This window comes from Marmota marmota, unplaced genomic scaffold (assembly GCF_001458135.2).
Source record: "Marmota marmota marmota unplaced genomic scaffold, marMar, whole genome shotgun sequence".
NCBI lineage: Eukaryota > Metazoa > Chordata > Mammalia > Rodentia > Sciuridae > Marmota > Marmota marmota.
The window spans coordinates 4,845,550-4,863,995 of record NW_026000101.1 but is presented as its reverse complement, the minus strand read 5'-3'; the positions used below and the strand labels follow the sequence as shown (position 1 = coordinate 4,863,995).

The window sequence follows — 18,446 nt, the reverse complement described above, 5'->3', positions numbered from 1 at the left end:
AATAACAAGACAAGGATGGACACTCAAAAAGTCCCAAGGGCTTGTGCAGATGGTACTTCCAGAGAAGCCAAAGTATTTACAGACTGGCACAAAAGGAGGGGGAAAAAATCTAATTTTGCTTCCCAAACTTGCAGACTCTTTAAATTACCAAGAATTGTCAGTTTTATTTATTTTCTAAAAACACCTTCTTGTTATGGCTATGACAAATTTCCCAATATGTTTGTAGGTGTGAATGTTTGTGTATACGCACAGACACAGAAACTGATTTTAAAATCTGTGGCAATGCTAAGAAATTACACCTATTTATTCCACAAGGACACAAATTTCTCCTTTCCCCATATACTCAATTTCTTCCCCACACATTCTTCCTTGGCTTTGCCTTCAACTTAGAAGGTCTGTTCCTGTCTGCTGCTTCTCAAGATGAAGAAATTCAACCCTGCTCAGATGAGATAGTATTGATAGTAATCTGCAATCACACAGATTCTTTCTTGCTGTTTCATTATATTATTTTAAGGAAATTGAGCATTCAAGAAAATTCACACTATTATCAACAAACACATTCACTTCTATTTCTAGTTCAATGCATGGGTCCTTTACTATTATTCAAAGCAAGAGCACTACAATATATTAAAATGCTATATAAGTTACCATGTTCATTTATCCATGCTAAAGAGGAATCACAAAATATAGCCCCTCAAAGGTGAACTGCGACTTGTAAACCTCTTATGCCAACACCATGTAATTATAGTAAATCCATTATGAGTTTTGAAAAGTAGATTTCCTGTGGCACACAACTGTGATTCCAATAGCTCAGGAGGCTGAGGCAAGAGGATCACAAGTTCAAAGCCAGCCTCAACAAAAGCGAGGTGCTAAGCAACTCAGTGAGACCGTCTCTAAATAAAATATAAAAACAAGGCTGGGGTTGTACGGCTCAGTGGCTGAGTGCCCCTGAGTTCAATCCCCAGTACTGCCCCCGCCCCAGTCAATTTCCCCAAAGCAAAGTATATATCTTTTCCTTTTTCTATTTTATGAAAAATTTCAAATACACAATAAAATTAAGTTATACAGTAAATACCTCTGGACTCTATAGTTAGCATTATACTATAGTAAAGAATGTCTTCTGAAATGACAGTTTGGAATAGATCTATAGTCTGATAACCAAAAGCAGCATTTCCTATTAGTTCATATATAGAAATAAGGGTCTGGTTCTGGTATTAAAAACTTTTTTTTTTTAAACTTTACCCAAGGATTAGCCACAAAACTGTTGTCAAAATAAACCAGCCTTTTTCTAGACTTGCCAAAAAGAGAAAACATTTTCATTTTTCCAAAGAAAATAAAAGTTCTTTTGAGAAACTGAATAAAACAGAGGTCAGTTAAAAACCATAAAATAATAAATAAATAAAATGGCCTAGACATTGAGATAAACATTTCAGTTAAAGGAAGCAGTATCTAGAGAACAAAGAATAATTTTCAGTCACGCATGCCAGACACCGTGCACTCACCCAAACCAAAGGTACATGATACTGTTTTAGAAATCCTGATGCACTCCAGCTCTAACATTGCTGACTCTCTAGCAGAATAAACATGGGCAATGAAACAGTCCCTAACAGTGTAACTATAGGAGGCACAGCCCAATTAAAACTCAATCACATGACTTAGATGACACATTTGATTTTTATTTTGCTTTAAAGTGAAGCCAGTTAAGTGTCTACATCTGACTGCTGGTAGCACTACTAGTCTTTGTTTATATATAGTGCTCTCTTCCAGTAACATAAAACAAGTAAGTAACATTACTTGTCTTCACATTTTTGAGGTAGAAGCCATGAAACATCATTCTCTATTAACAGATAAGAACAGAGGTACAAATCAATTGTGTGACATGTCCAAAGTCCCTATATAAATCAGACTTGTAGCTGGAAATGAGACCTAATCTCACGATTACCATAAATAATAATGCTCTCAAACAGCACTAAGTACAAGAGCAGAGATTCTTTAAGAAACTATGATATATTGGCTACAGCTCAAAGTTTTGCTAATGACTAAGATGTATCCTCTCCAAGGGAAATAAAAATTGAATTGCTTGGTGTCTGCTGAGGTCTGTGACTATAGCAGCTCTCGGCAACACTAAACACATCAGAACACTTCCAGTTCTCCACTGCCAGGCCTCAGGAACAAAGGGTGGAAGGAGTCTTCTCTGCTGGGGACTTCCTAATGGTCAGTCACTCTAGCAAGCTCAGTTTCCACTGGGTTCTGTCCATCTTTGGTGGTATAAAAATCTCAGCATCTAAAAGAAAGGAAGGGAAATTGTGATAGACTTATAGTCACTTGCTGGTGGGAAATGAGCCAGTATCTCTTCCCTAAACAAACTGGGTGACTAGGTTTTACAACGACAAGAAAGCATCACAGCCTTAGTAAATGTGTCTGCTACCCTTGTACCCTCTTCTCTCCTGATCAGAAAAAACAACCTGGAGGGCCTTCCCTGAGAAGAGGGACTACATCCAACTTCAAGCATGCTTACCAAGTGATCCAAAGTAGGAGATTTTCTATTATTTCAACTCGGAGGGGCTGGAAGTGGTTGCATGGCAGTATATACATTTATTAAAACTTATATTATATGCCAAGATCAGCACATTTTACTATATATAAAATTTACCACTGTTTTTAAAGAGTTAAAAAACAAAAGCAAAAGTGTGGTAGTATGTAAAGAACATGCTGATTCACTAAGATGCCCTGCTAAAAAAGAAAACTAACAAAATGTATGGGGGGGGGGGGGGCCATCAGAGGGAAAGACCTNTGGTTTTTTTTTTTTTTTTTAATCTTGTTTGGGTTTGATTTTTTTTGTTGTTGCTTTTTTTTTCGGGGGGGGGTGCCATCAGAGGGAAAGACCTGTCCCTGTAACAAAGACTCCCAGGTACTCTTTCAGTTAGATCTGTGGAGTCCTTTCTAACTAGGAATCATATATAGAAAGCAAATACTAAAAAAAAAAAAAAATGTATATAGGAATGTGTTATTGCTCAGCAATTTTGATGATGTTAAACTTTCAGCAGTATATGGGCAAATATGCAGTATGCAGATATTAAAAATGGTTTTCAAAGAACATTTAACAATATGAGAAAAATCTCAAGATTTTCTTAAAAAGCATAATGATTTTCATATTATATATAAACACATGCATAAACACACATACCATATGATTAAAAACCATCACATTTTACTTTTCTTTGACATACTTTACAATGCAGATTTTCTTTAATGATCATGTCAGTTTTATAATTACACTTGCAACTATTACTCTCCACCCACCCGCTATACAAAAGAACTATAATAAACAAAAGCCCACCAGAGATTTTGTTTGGTCATATATTAACTGTGAAAAAAGACTATATAAATAAATTCATGGTTAACAACATCCATAAATTTCATAAATAGTGATTAAAGTTTGTATATAATCTATCTTATTTTAAAAATTAGACATAACTATAATTATATTTGAGTCTAGACTTAACTAAGAATAAATATCAGGTGTTGGCTTTTTGGTAGAAAAGTAAAAATTCTGACAAACTGTTATGACAGCAAGGTGTGATGGCTTTCACATTTCCATGTTTGGATTTCATGGAATGAAAAGAGTCATTTAAAAAAAGGGGCTGGGGCTGGGGCTCAGTGATAGAGCACTCGCCTAGCACATGCAAGGCCCTTGGGTTTGATCCTCAGCACCACATAAAAACATAAATAAATGAAAAATAAAGGTATTGTGTTCAACTACAACTAAAAAAATTATTAAAAAAAAAAACAAACCTTAAGGGCTTTTTAATTTTTCCAAGGACCTCAATCCTTCCTGTCAATTGTAAAAAACCCAGCCTAGCTATGATTTAAGCACTTTTCTAATATCAGTTTAATGCATTTTATACCTTACATATTTGCAAGACTTGCAACTGCCCTGCATGACCATGCACCCACTGAAACATGACACCACCACAGAAAATGACCCAGCAAGTTGCTAATCCCACAGGGGATTGAGAATCCATTTAACCATGCTGGCTGGGGAAGGGCAATTTAGGAATATTTGAGTGGGACTAATTTTGCAAACAGTTTATCAAGGCCTGTTTTTAGATTATAAGAACCTCCCTCTTCCTACCCAAGCCACAGGGCACTGTTCCCAATTACTCAGATGATAAGGGGCCCTCAAGTATTAGAGACTCTTTAAGGGTCAGCTGGAAAATGGAAGTGCTCTTTGATGTGGAAAACCCCAGGGAATGGTGTGTCTGGACCTGTCCTGAAGGTCATTCTCAGCTTTGCATCAAGAAGCGAGGGATGGAAGGGTCTGGGGGTTAGAGTACAAACTAAACAATTACCAAATCGCCTCAGGTCCAAAATGAATTTTTAGCACCCCAGAAATAAGTGTGTGTTGAAGCTGCCACCGAGAGCAGCCCTGCAAACTCGAGGAGGAAGGGGAGCCAGGCTGCAAGTGCTGCTGGGCAGCGGCATGAGCTCCACTGGGCTAGAGTGAGCCCAGCCCGAGAGTCAAATGAATCTGAAGCCCCAAAGGCCACATGCCATTCAAAATGCTATTATAGTGTAGCATTTAAATGAAAAATCTCAGATGTTGCCTGTCACATGCTAGAAAATGCAAATTAGAGTAGTAAAAACTGCCAAATGTTCTCAAAGGGATCACCAAATTCTCAAAGAGTATGCTTAAGTGATCCACCTGAAGAGCAAATGCTCAGGCACCAAATTTATCTGTCAAAAGTTTCTAGCCAACTTTCAAAACAAAGCCTTTACGGCTTGTAACTTTTAGGAATACATAAACTGATTGAGAACCATCTCCCCAAACAATCAATCAAAACATTTTAAGTATAATAACTAATTTGGAAATGCAGATAAAATGCTAATATTCTTTAGCTTTGCCTTCGAATTATATTTTCATAAAGGTGATAAAAAGATCCAATGCATAAAGAAGGATTATGAACTTGTCCCCAAGGGGCTGGGGTTGTGGCTCAACAGCAGAGCGCTTGCCTAGCAAATGCAAGGCCCTGGGTTCAATCCTCAGCACCACATAAAAATAAATAAAATAAGGTATTTTTTCCAACTACAACTAAAAAATAAATATTAAAAAAAGAAAAGAAAATGTCCCCAAGATGTAATGTATAACTGCCAAGAGCTAAAAATGATGATTTGGAAGAATCTTCCAAATATATGTGTAAATGTAGACTGTTCAAATTTTAACTATGAGGTGCATGAACAAGAGCATTTCAGTGTTGCTAATTTTTTTTTTTAAATTAAACATTTATTATCATGTTGGATTTTCCCCTACCAAGGTCTTGCCACAAGAAGCATTAAAGTAATCTTACTAAAGATGAAGTCTCAGAATGGAGGGGGAATTGTAGTTAATACCCAATCTCTTTTTGTACTGCTGACCTTCAAAGCACTCATGATGGCTAATCCTTTTGCTCAGTATTTTCAGAATTCATAGGGAAGGTACTAACCAAGAACAGGAACTGGTGTCTTCTGCTGTTGGTAAGAGGCCATGATGCTATTTGCAGTGGAATTGGGACCTAGAACCTAAATAGAAAATAGAGTGTGTAAGCAAAGGTTGACTTATTCTTCTGATTTCTGCAAAAATTGAAGGCTCAAATTCTTATAGCAATAAACAACCTATCACTTTTATTAGTATTGCATTGACACAGTAATTCTCTTTTTCTATGTGATTTTTTTTTTTTTTGATACCAGGGATTGAACTTGGGGCACTCGACCACTGAGCCACAATCCCAGCCCTATTTTGTATTTTTATTTAGAGGCAGGATCTCATTGAGTTGTTTAGTGCCTTGCTTTTGCTGAGGCTGGCTTTGAACTCACGATCCTCTTGCCTTAGCCTCCAGAGCTGCTGGGATCATGAGTTTGCGCCAATGCGCCCAGCTTCAATGTGATTTTAATTTGCCAGTTTCAACTCAGACCTTCAAATCTCCTTCCTCCTAGAAGAATAAAGTAATAATGGAGGGTGGAGGACTTTACAATGATATATACCTGACCTTTCCCAAATGAGCAAGCCATATCCCAACACAAGGGAAAAATATCAGAGACTATATAATATAGAATAACATTTATACTTAGTCATGGGAAACAGTCACTTTAATATTAAATACAAATATGTGTATCTCACAAGTGGAACACAAACTCCACACCCATGTTAAAGCATAAGACTTCACAGGAGTTTCAGGACTTCAACAAGCCTCTGGTTTGCTCTCTCATCTCACCATGCAGTCCCTGAGAAGAACATTTTTAGAAGTAATCCATGCACTCAAAAGCTTGTGGCTCAGGATATCCCAAATGTATCTCATTATACTTTTAGTAACCAAAACAAAAGCACAGATTTCTGAAATGACTGCAACCTCCTCACTGAAAGAAAGAAACCCATTCTTATGCAATGCTTGTGAAGCTGGGGCTGGGGCCTGAAAGCACAGTCCTCTCTGTCAGCTGACTCTTTATTATGCTCCACCAATAGGGGACACCAGAGGGACAGTGCAAGGCTGGAGGAAGAAGGGATTTGCTTGCTTTCACCCCAGCAGCAGCTGTTCATAGTTTCCATTTATTTCGGTACATTTAGAACCAGCCTTGTCACGCCCTCCAGAAATATCAGATTGAGCTGACCAGAACCTTCTTCTGTATGTTCAAGAACCCAGGCTGTGGGGCAGTGGTTCAGTGGGACAGTGCCTGCCCAGTATATGCCAGGCCTCTAAATTATAATTATCTCTGAAACTCTTCTACTCTTCCCTTTGTTCTCCAGCTTTAGGAGCAGCAAATGTTATCCTCTATCCTCTAGTTACTATCTCAGTGTCCCTCCGTCTTCTGTGGTCCCCTCTTGCCTTTTCAGTTCCCCAACACTTACTTCACCAATCCATGTATTAAATTCTCTGTGAGGAAGTAACAATTGAGGTTTTTATTTTCCTTACTGGACCCTAAAAGACGGGCCTTTCTGAATCCAAACCAAAACTTCTTACAACAAACCTCAAGGGTCAGAGAGTGAGCAGAGGTATTCTCAATAAACAGATGACTGTACATGAGAAATCCTGATGAGACATGAAGCTGCTTCAGTCCCAACCATGACTTCTCAACTAGGAGGTGAGAGGTCAACTGTGATCCTACTTTCTCCTCTCCCCACTCCATCCTCTATGCTCAGGGAAAAAATTTCCAAATTCTCAATGAAAGTTACTTGTACCCAGAAAGGAGAAAGAATATCTCACTTAACCTCTGCCTATGTGCACTAGCCACTGAATGGGCAAAAGTAAAACCTTCTTACTGACAGCCTAAACAACAATCTAAGATAATTTAAGGAGGGCATATGGTATTTTAAGAACAGTAAATTTCTTAAGTGCTTTGACTTTTAAGGGATTGTGTGAAGTAATGACCTATGAATATGATGAAAGAAAACTGCACACTCCCTTGGAGAAAACTTACAGGTGTGGTGGAATTCTGCTGATAGGCGAGAGTCCAAATTTCTGGCAGTGACCTTTCCATCAGCTGCAGAGCACCCTCAAAGGCCATCTGTAATTCCCTTCCTTGCTCATCAAACTCAAAGAGAAAGAGCATCTTTAAAAGACGATGTACTTCATCTAGAGAAGAAATTTGAGTGAGTGGCAAGCTGTGTCCCCCATCTCCACAGCTAGAATCAGACCATAGTTTCTTTCTCAAGCAGAAAATTTCTACAAAATTTCACATTACAGTTGCTTTCTCTCACATTTACTTCTTTCCTCCCAAATGCTGAAGTAATTAAACACATCTACTGCAAAAGGAGAAACACTAGGGCCATGCAGGAAGCAGGGCCACACAGTCCTTTATCCTGGCTTAAGTGCTCACCTCTCATAGTTGGGTGAGGTGGCCCCAATGGAGGAAGGCGTGCAGGCTGCTGCTGAGCAGGGCCGTCACAGCAGCAGCCCTTCCTGCTGAAAAAATTTCTTCTTCTCTCAAATTGGGAAAATGGTATCCACTGAAAATTGTCATCTATGGAATAGGTTGGGTGCCCATTTACTAATTTTTTTGTGGTCAAGAATCATCATCAATGTTAAGACTATACCTTTCAATTTTTCGGTGCTTTGTACCACTTCACTCAATGCCTCCAACAGGGCCAGATCCTCCTGTGGACTCCCTTCTTTGAGGCTGTGCTTCTTCCGCTCTGCCTTGCGGCGATTCTTAGACGATCTCCTGTCAGAAATTAAAGAAATGTTTAACAGGTGCTCCGCCTGTGCTAAGTGGACTGAAATGAATGCCCACTGGCCACCGACTTTCTGGGAAACCAGAGTCTACAGATGTCCAAGTATTCTGGCAGAAAATGGCATTAAGGTGTTAAAGCTACATGTTAACACATAAAAGGGGGCTGTGCGTGAGTGTTGGAATAAAGAAGATATAGGGAAAATCCTATTCAAGGATATAACCCTTACATAAGATATAAGGAAATATCTAAAGAGTGGTATTTTTCCTTAAAGTTTTGATTAAAATACAGAGTGAAATGAAGCTATATCTTATACCATCCTGTAATAATGAGCAGATCAACCAACTTGAATTTTACACTAGCTAAATAAATGTGAAAGCAACAAAATAAAATTTAAACAAGGAGATATGACATGCCAGTTTGATATATAACAGAAGACACATGAATTCCATTTCTTCCTGCTGCAGGGCTTTAATCATGCTATTTGGTTTTTCTAGAACTTTTTCTCTCTGACTCTTGAAAAGTCCATTCAAGTTGTCTTTGTTCCAGTTTCTAATCACTCAACAGACCTCTATGAATAAGTTCACTTTGAACAAAAAATCTTGTTTTGTGTCTTCCAAGCAGGACTCCAAGCTCTTATAATTCAAATCCCCTTGTAAGTATTTGGTAGTCACTGCACTGACATTCAATACTTGTGGCAAACTCACACCAAGTCAAAGTGTAATGCCTTATTTTATATTCACAACCTCTCCCAATCTGGATTCTAAAGAAACCTGGAATTTTTGTGTTTTGTTTTGTTTTTTCAAAATCTTTTCATTGTAGTCACTCACTCTTTGTTAAACCAGTACAATCAGATGTTATATAAATTGACTAGCCAGTGAAGTACCTCCTGGGCACTAGGCAACTCACAGGCCATGAAGCTGCAGAGAACAGTTCAGTGCCAAGTCTAAGCTCACAAATACATCACACAGGTTCCTGCACAACTTCCACTTGGCCTTGAAGAACATTCCTCCTGAACTGTACTAGTAGAAAACCAACTTATGTGCTTCTACTTTCTCCATTTACACAGGGGATGATCAATGTACTGAGCAGAGTTGATACGTACGCTGATATTCTGGAGTTACTGTGGGAGCACCTGCCACTCATCTCGCTGCTGCTCACAACACTGCTGGTTTCAGAGAAGAGCTCTGACTCTTGACCATGGGTTACCTCTTCATCTAGAAAAGAACCACCACATGCAGATGAAGAATTCCCTGCTAACACGGACTTACCTGCAATGAGATAAATGGATTACAACCAACTAGTAAGTATCAAAAGACGGATGAAAATTATTATAGTCAATCTCAAATAAGTGAGATACTGAACACAAATTATTACTACTGTGAATCAAAAAAAATTTTACTACTGTGAAAAAAAATTTTTCCTTTTCTTCTTTGAAATGAGGAAAACTTATTTTGTGAAACAGAAACAAGTCACTGCTGGTTGGATGGGGACGGGGTGGGGTGGGGTGGAATACTTGGCATAGCTCTTCTGTTTAGTGCTTGGTTCTGACCCCAAGACCTTCACCAACACTCAGAAATACAGACATACATAGCCCCTCAGGGGCCTCAGACTCCACATGGTATAGTTAAAAAAAAAAAAAAAAAACTGTTATGGTTTGAATATAGCTTGGCCCAATTCAATAACTTATTTTGAGGCTTAATTTCTCAAAGGGACAGTGGTAATGAATTTAAGAGAGACTAATGCTTTTCTTGCAGGAGTGAGTTCTTGTTCCCATGAGACTAAACTGGTTGCTGTGATACTGAGCTGTTATAAAGTGTGCCTGGCACAGCTCCTCACTTTCCTGCACACATGCATTTCTTTGCAGATGTCCACTTCCCTTTCTGTCATGAGGCCCTCACCAAATGCTAGGCAAGGGGCTGGGGGTGTGGCTCAGCGGTAAAATGCTCACCTCGCACATGTGAGGCGCTGGGTTGGATCCTCAGCACCATATAAAAATAGATAAATAAAATAAAGGTATTGTGTCCAACTACAACTAAAAATATATATACTTAAAAAAAAAAAAAAAAAGCCAGGTAAATGCTGGTGCCATGCTAGAACTCTGACCCAATAAATCTCTTTTCTTTATAAGTTATGCAGCCTAAAGTATTCTATCATAGCAACAGAAAATGGACTGACAGACACTACGCAGCTTAGACAATGTGCAGTGGTGCTAGGCCTATCCCACAAGTATTGACAGGCTTCCGGCAGGCACTCACCCAGATGCGCCTGCGGCGCTTGCTCCTTGAGCTCTCGAACCACCAGCAAGCGATTTTTATGGCGACTGAATATGGCTGTTTCAGAGTCCAAAAATGCCATGTAATTTTTCTGGGCTGAGGATGCAGAATGGAAAATAATGGGAATGTGATTTGTTTAAGCAAAGAGAAAAAAACTAAGGGGAATGGAAAAGCAGTCAGGAAGGATTAAAATTCAACAAAAAGAGGTGACAAATTTTTCCAGCAGGATTTTTTTCCTTAATGAGCATTAATGAACTGGAAACTGAGATTCCAGATCTGAGTTCATCAGTATCATTCCAGCATACCTACCACTACACTTGAAAATCCTCTGAACAAAGACTTGGAATCTATCCAAAAGATTGGCAAATAAAGGGAGAGCACAGGAAGCTATTAACAAAATAGGAAGAAAGTTACTTGAATGTTTCTTCCTAAACATAGCTCAAAATGCCTAGGGGTATAGAATAAATGAACCTAAGGATTTTTGAAAATTATCTTCCAATGGAAAAATAATAAAAGAAAAAAATGTCACTAGCCGAATATAGGAAAAAAATCAAAATGGTACTATCCAAGGACCCATGTTATTAATAGGTATTAGGCTTGTGCAGATGAATTATTAACATATTTTCATGTTCTCATTAGTCATGTAGATCCAAGTAAGAGTTGGCTAAATGAATTGTCACAGTACCAGGAAGGATGCTTCGTGTATCCAGTTAGGGACAATTAAAGCGAATAGTGAAAAAAGTACCCCAACAACAGTTCTGGTGAGGATGGGGACAGGAGGAGCAGGAAGGCAGAGAATATAAATAAATGCAAATGTCAGAAAGGCCAGACGTCTTTATGAGACAGATTGCTTAAAAAGTAAGAGATTAAAACCAATGTGCATTCCTAAGATTTCTAGAAGTCAAATTGATTTTGTTTTTTCCCATCTTGTTAAAGGATCCCAGTGGCTATCGGAATATTCTAGAATTCTAATATTCACTCATTCTCTAGGAACCATACATAAACATCATGTACAAAGGTTCTTTTTATTTATTTTTTACTTCTAGTTTTATAAAAATCAGAATAGTTTGACACATACACCCTTCACACAGATTTACCAATTGTTAACATTTTGCCTATTTTCTGCCTGTTTCTCTGTGCATATGTGTTCCTGTGTACACATATGTGCATCTCACACACACACGGCTATAGAACTTTCAGATATTATCTTTCATTCCCAAATACTTCAGCATTTATCTCTTAAGAATAATGAGGATATTATCTTATAAAGCCACAAGATTAAATGTAGAAAATTTATCACTGATATAATACTATTACCTAATGTAGTTCATACTCAAATTTACCAACTATTCCCCCAAACAAAGATTCCTTTTTCTCCCCTTACTGGGCAACTTACTTCAGTACTAGCAGCCCACAAACCCAGAGGCCAAACAATGGTGTACAACCAGAGTTTGCTCTGGCAAAGGACCTATGACAGGCCCAGTGACCCGGGCCTGCCATAATCCAAACCCATACATTACAAAGATTTGTGGTTTTTGGTTTTTTTTTTTAAATACATAGGTACTTGACCACTGAGCTATATCCCCAGTCATTTTTATTTTGAGACAGGGCCTTACAAAGTGACCGGGACTGGCCTTAGACTTGTGATCCTCCTGCTTTACCCTCCTGAGTCACTGGGATCACAGGTGTGCACCAGCCTGGCACAAAAATTCTGAATTGTGTTTTATCATAGGTTCTAATGTTTTAAATCTTTTATGTGTAACTAACAGTTCAGCATAGTTTTAAAAATTATGATTGAGTATATATAACATATGCTTTTAAAATGCAGTCACAGGGCTGGGGATGTGTCTCAGTGGTAAAGTGTCCCTGGGTTAAATCCCTGGTACCAAAACAAAACAAAAAAGAGTAACAGTATCCCCCCATCTTTCTTCTCCCCTTCTCTATACTTCCAAACAAATGCTATCTACAATGTAACCCTCACCTTCTAAAATGGAAGGCTTTATGTTGGTCTCTATAATATCCAGTCTGTTATATTTGTATACCTAAGAGGAAAAAAAAATAACAGTTTTAGGCAAGAAAACTTCCTGTGTACACATACATGCATCACACACACATACACTTGTTGATGCATCCACTGAACTTTTTAAAATTTAAGTTTCAGGTATTATCCTTCACTCCCAAATACTTCAGCATATCAAGGATAGTTTCCTGAAGAGCAGGGATCCTCCCTAGCAGCCAAGAAATTCAACTCACTTTAATAAAAAGCAGTCAAACTTTATTTTGTCTCCCTTGCTGCTCTCTCTCATTAGCACCCAACATAGGAAGATTTCAGAATTTCTCTTACCAATCTCAGAGCCTCTTCCCAGGCAGCTCCTTCTAACAGCAAGAGCACGGCTTCTTCATAATTCTGGCAAGAAAGACAAGCAGCGAAGGAGTAAGCGTGTCAGATGAAGCCTCACCCAACCACAAAACTTCCCTGAGCTGCCTTCACGTCCCTGGCCTACCTCGCCACTCAGACCCCTCAGAATCACAGCTCGCAGGTTCCTGCCATGCTAAGACACTCTGGTTTTACTCTCTGTAAGCACTGGTACAAAAGACAGAGGAGGGGTGGTGCTCCTCAACATGATGACAAAACACAGGTAAATATGACCTCTTTACATTTCGTGATATCAAAACCACCAGGCAGGTCTGTTAGCAATGCCCATTTCCCCAGCTTCACCACCAAAGTTATTTCAACAAAGACACCACACTCCAAAAAACAGCAGACCAGAACTACTAATCTTAAAGTCTTTTTGCTCTTTTCAACATTTATTTTTTTCTCCAATATTTTCTTTCAAAAAATTTCAAACCTTTAGAAAACTGAAAATGACTAATGATGGTAAACACCTTTTCATGTGCTGGTCATTTATATATCTTCTTGGGAAAAAACAATCTATTCAAATCCTGTGATCATTTTAAAAGGGTTTTTGTTATTGTTGTTGAGTTTTAAGAGTTCTTTATATATTCTGGATATTAAACGTTTATCAGATATGATTTGAAATATTTTATTTCATTCTAGAGATTGTTTTTTCACAGTCTTGATGATGTCTATAAATATAAAAATTCTTAATTCTTATGAAGCCCAAATTATGAACTTTTCTTTTGTTGCTTGTGCTTTTTGTGTTAATTTTAAGAATCCACTGCACCAAATACAAGGTCAAGAAGGTTTACCCTATGTTTCCTTCTGAGAGTCTTAGAATTTTAACTCTTAAATTTAAGTTGTTGATCCATTTTGAGTAGCCTGAAGTTTTGTTTTATTTTATTTTTTAGTCATCAATGAACCTTTATTTTATTTATTTATATATGGTGCTGAGAAGTGAACCCAGTGCCTCACACATGCTAGGCAAGCGTTCTACCACTGAGCCACAAACCCAGCCCTTTACCTGAAGTTTTTGAAAACTTAGGGAATGTCAAAGAAAAATCTATATTTTTAACTTCTCTTGAAAGAGAAGAAATAATAAAAAATGCTTTTGGCTTATACTGAAATATTATTAAACAATAACTAATCATAACAATAATAAATTATTACAGAGTTTATCATATGTGTAGAATTAAAATGTGAATTATACAAAGGACAAGAGTGGGGAATGTAAGTATATTCTTGTAAGGTTCTTACATTATACATGAAGTGGTATATTATTAGCTGAATATATACTATGATAAATGATTATGGTATATACTGTAACTCCTTGAATAACCACTAAAATATTCAAAGTCAGTAATGGAGATAAAATGGATTTATGAAAAAATACTAGATCCAAGAGGGTAGAAAAGAGATAAAAAGAAAAAAAGATCAATTAGACAAAACAAAAAAAAAAACCGAGACAATAGGTTTAAACCCAATTATACTGGTAATCTCTTTAAAAGCAAATGGTCTAAACACTCCAATTAAAAGACAGCGAATGAGCCTGGATGTGGTGGCACATGCCTGCAACCCCAACTGCTTGGGAATCTGAGATCAGCCTGACATAGTCTCAAAAAATAATAAAAAGGGGCAGTCAGTCTGGAGTTGTGGCTCAGCAGTGGAATGCAGCGCTCGCCTAGCACGTGCAAGGCGCTGGGTTAGATCCTCAGCACCACATAAAAATAAATAAATAAAATAAAGATATTGTGTAGGGATGGAGGTTAGTGGTAAAGCACCCCTGGATCCAATCCCTAGTGCTGGAAAACTAAAATACAAATAAAAACAGCAAAGATTGTCAAATTATATTAAAAAACATCTACTACTACTACATGTTGTCAACAAGAAGCCTACCTTAAACATAAAGACCAAATACAGATACATTAAAAATAAAAGAATGGAAAAAATACGCCATGAAAAGAGCAGTTAAAAGAAAGCTGAAAGGGCTACCTTAATAACACAAAGTGAATTTCAGAATAAGAAATATTAACAATGATAAAGAGTAATACTTCAAAATTAATTCATCAAGGACAGGCATGATGGAGACGCTGACAGAATGAAAGGAGAAACAGAAAAATACACCACTGCAGATGAGGATTTAAACATTTTCTCTTCCAGCACAGATAAAGTGGTGAAAAAAATCCCAGAGCACAATCAACCAACCTAATCTAATGAACATGATAGAACACCTCATCCCATCACAGATGTCATATTCCCAGGCACGCAATATTCTTTAAAACAGACCACACTGGGTTATAGATGAGGACTGAATTAACAAAAAGTGTGTTCTCTAATCATAACAGAATTAAAGTAAGAATCAATAACAGAAAGATGGCTGGAAAATCTCCAAATACTGCAAGCTAACCAACACTTCAAAATAACTCATAGGTCAGTAAAGAATCACAAGGGAAATTAGAAAATGAAGATACAATATGTCAAAAATTGTAGGTTGTAGCTAAAACAGAGCCCAGGGAAATTATGGCAACATGTGCTTAAACTACTAAGGAGGGAAAGGTCTCAAATCAGTAATTTTTAAGCCAACACCTTAAGAAAATAGAAAAACAAAAAGCAAATTTAACCCAAAGCAAGCAATAAAGAAATAATAAATTAATGAAATAGAGTGTGGAGAAAAACAATGAAATAGCTCATCTTTTAAAAAAAATAAAATTCATTATCCTCTAGCCAATAACAACAACAACAACAACAACAAAACCAAAGACACAAGTAAACAATACCTGGACTGAAAGATAGGACATCGCTATGGGCCCTACGGACAATAAAAGAATAAGACAACATTATGCATAACTTTATGTAAATAAATCTGACAATTTAGATGAATTTCTTGAAGGATCCAAACTACCAAAGCTCACTTCAGAAGAAACAGATAACTCTAATAGGCATATGACTACTAAAGAAACTGAATTTACAGTAAGACATTTTCAGCAAAGAAAACTTTAGGCCCAGATGGCTTTACTGATAAGTTCTACCAAACATTTGAGGGGAAAAGTATGTCAAAAGCTGAGCAGGAAGAGAGAGATGTGCTGCCAAGTGTCAGAGGAGCTGGCTAGAGTAACAAGCCCAACTGAAAGCTAAGCCTGGGATAAGCAAGAGGCTAACCCCAGAGAAACCCCTAGCTCCTCTTCATTCTCCCCCAGGGAACACCAGAGCACAGAGTCCAGGTCACCTGGCCCAGCACAGATGTGTGGGTTCTATCACTATTGAGGGAGCCTAGAACAAAAAGCTTCAACAGAATTTTATGGACCTTGGCAGAGGACTGAAAGGGGGAGGTGGCTAGCAGTGGAAAAGTACTGGCTAGCGATATGCTTGGGGGAAAGTGTCTTTAAGTGTCACCTCTCCTCCACTGCACTGCAGAGGCCAAGGCAGGGGTGCCTAGAGATGAACTTGGCCCAAGGCCTCAGATAAATAGACCTAGAAATGAAAGTACCAGGGCTAGGAACGCACAAATGCGAAGAATAAGACCGCTAGGGGCCGGGTCCTTGGCTGCGCCTCCTTTAGTGCACGGGCAGCGCACCAGGCAGGGTGTGGGAGGGGCAGCTTCTCCTGCGAGGCTCCTACAATTGCTCAGTCAGGTCTGAAAACTCACTCAGGAGTCTTAAACCAGGAGCCAGATTCCTAACATAATTATACACAAACTCTTCCAGAAAAAAAAAAGGAATGAGGAACACTTCCCCTCATTTTATAAGAACAGCATCATCCAGACAAAGACTTAAAAAACGCTCATGAACACAACTACAAATCCTCAAGCAATCCTCTAATCCACCAATATAGGAAAAGGATAAGAAATGATAGCTGAGTGGTTTAACCTAGAATGCCATATTGGTTTAATAACTGAGAATCAAGCAGCGTAATTTATTATCATCATTGGACTAAAAAACAACAACAACAACAAAAAAAAAAACAGATCATAGTTGTAAACACACTGGACAAAATTCAACACCCAGTCATGATAAAAACAACAAAATTGCTCAGAACTAGGATTAGAAGGGATTTTCTTAATCCAAGAAAGCAAAAATTGCCATATTTTTCCTGTTTAAAGGCTAAACAAGTAAATATTTTCGGCTCTGTGGGCCAGACTATCTCTGTCACAACTCCTTAGCTGTTATTGGATTTTCAAAGCTGCCTAGACAAAATGTAAACAAATGGGATGGCTGTATTGCTTTATTTACAAAAATAGGTGGCAAGCTGGATTCACCCAGTGGAAGAGATAACACTACAAAAAGAAAAAAGAAATCCCATATTTAATGACAGATGGGCTTATATTTATTGCTTTACTATGCAAGTCTTAAATGAGTCATTTAAAATACTCTCATAGCAATTTATTATTCTTTGCATTCCTAGGGATTAATCAGTACAGAATATTAAAGGCCCTGATGTTCAGATCCAGTATGTACATGATAAGGAAATGCCAATTCTTCATGATAAGTATGTTTTTTAAACTTCCTCTCATCAGTCCAAGTAATAGTGATACCCCTATAGGATTTCACAGAAACAAATAATTCATGACATTATAAATCTGTCTACTGTGTCCTACTCCACTCTCACTGCCTAGAAGACAGAAACAAAACACATTACTCTAGAACACATCACTTTGTTCCCCTCCTAAAGAACTCAGTTTGTTACTGTATATGTATGTGTGTGTTGTGTGTTTGTGTTGTTTGTGTGTGTGTGTGTGTGTATATATATGTATGTATGTATTTATATACATTTATCTTTCTTAACAGTTGAAGCTAACCCAAAATGTAATAAATACCACAGGAGTATAGACCCAAGGAGGTATTTTCTAAAATCAGTTTTCATTCAATTACTTTCTACTCCCATTATTGAATCTGGTTATCTCCTAAAATGTGAAAAAATAAATTACTACTAATGATAAGCCATTTGCTCATTTAAATGTGAGGTTCAACAAGTAATATGTTATTAATCTCTTTTAATGCTGAGTAATATTCCATTGTGTGTATATACCAAAGTTTCCCTATCCATTTATCTATTGAAGGGCATCTGGGTTGGTTCCAAAATTTAGCTATTGTGAATTGTGCTGCTATAAACATTGATGTGGCTGTATCCCTGTAATATGCTGTTTTTAAGTCCTTTGGGTATAGACCAAGGAGTGGGATAGCTGGATCAAATGGTGGTTCCATTCCAAGTTTTCCAAGGAATCTCCATACTGCTTTCCAGAGTGGTTGCACCAATTTGCAGTCCCACCAGCAATGTATGAATGTGCCTTTTACCCAACATCCTCACCAAAGCTTATTATTGTTTATATTCTTGATAACTACCATTCTGACTGGCATGAGATGAAATCTTAGTTTTGATTTGCATTTCTCTAATTACTAGAGATGTTGAACATTTTTTCATATATTTGTTGATCGACTATGTATCTCTTTCTGAGAAGTGTCTGTTCAGCTCCTTAGCCCATTTATTGATTGGACTGTTTGGTTTTTTTGCTGTTAAGTTTTTTGAGCTCTTTGTATATCCTGGAGATTAGTGCTCTATCTGATGTGCGTGT

At 37.7% G+C, this 18,446-nt stretch overlaps 1 protein-coding gene and 1 non-coding gene across 5 annotated transcripts in view; both read right to left on the bottom strand.

The window, feature by feature from the left end:
* Positions 1–1,655: 1,655 nt before the first annotated feature.
* Elp1 (elongator acetyltransferase complex subunit 1) overlaps positions 1,656–18,446 on the bottom strand; it is a 56,245-nt gene continuing 39,454 nt past the window's right edge. For 3 of the 4 annotated variants that reach the window (XM_048783241.1, XM_048783239.1, XM_048783240.1), the window contains 8 exons: positions 12,824–12,886; positions 12,461–12,521; positions 10,462–10,575; positions 9,309–9,474; positions 8,069–8,196; positions 7,453–7,607; positions 5,484–5,559; positions 1,656–2,284 (listed from right to left, as the gene is read on the bottom strand). In XM_048783241.1, the coding sequence (XP_048639198.1) occupies positions 2,220–2,284; positions 5,484–5,559; positions 7,453–7,607; positions 8,069–8,196; positions 9,309–9,474; positions 10,462–10,575; positions 12,461–12,521; positions 12,824–12,886 (828 nt within the window). In that variant the 3' untranslated portion in view covers positions 1,656–2,219. The remainder of the gene's footprint in view (positions 2,285–5,483; positions 5,560–7,452; positions 7,608–8,068; positions 8,197–9,308; positions 9,475–10,461; positions 10,576–12,460; positions 12,522–12,823; positions 12,887–18,446) is intronic. The other variant, XM_015492213.2, reaches the window with a different exon arrangement.
* Positions 11,861–11,994, bottom strand: LOC125610736. The gene has a single exon (XR_007340736.1). It is a non-coding gene; the product is annotated as a small nucleolar RNA SNORA42/SNORA80 family (small nucleolar RNA).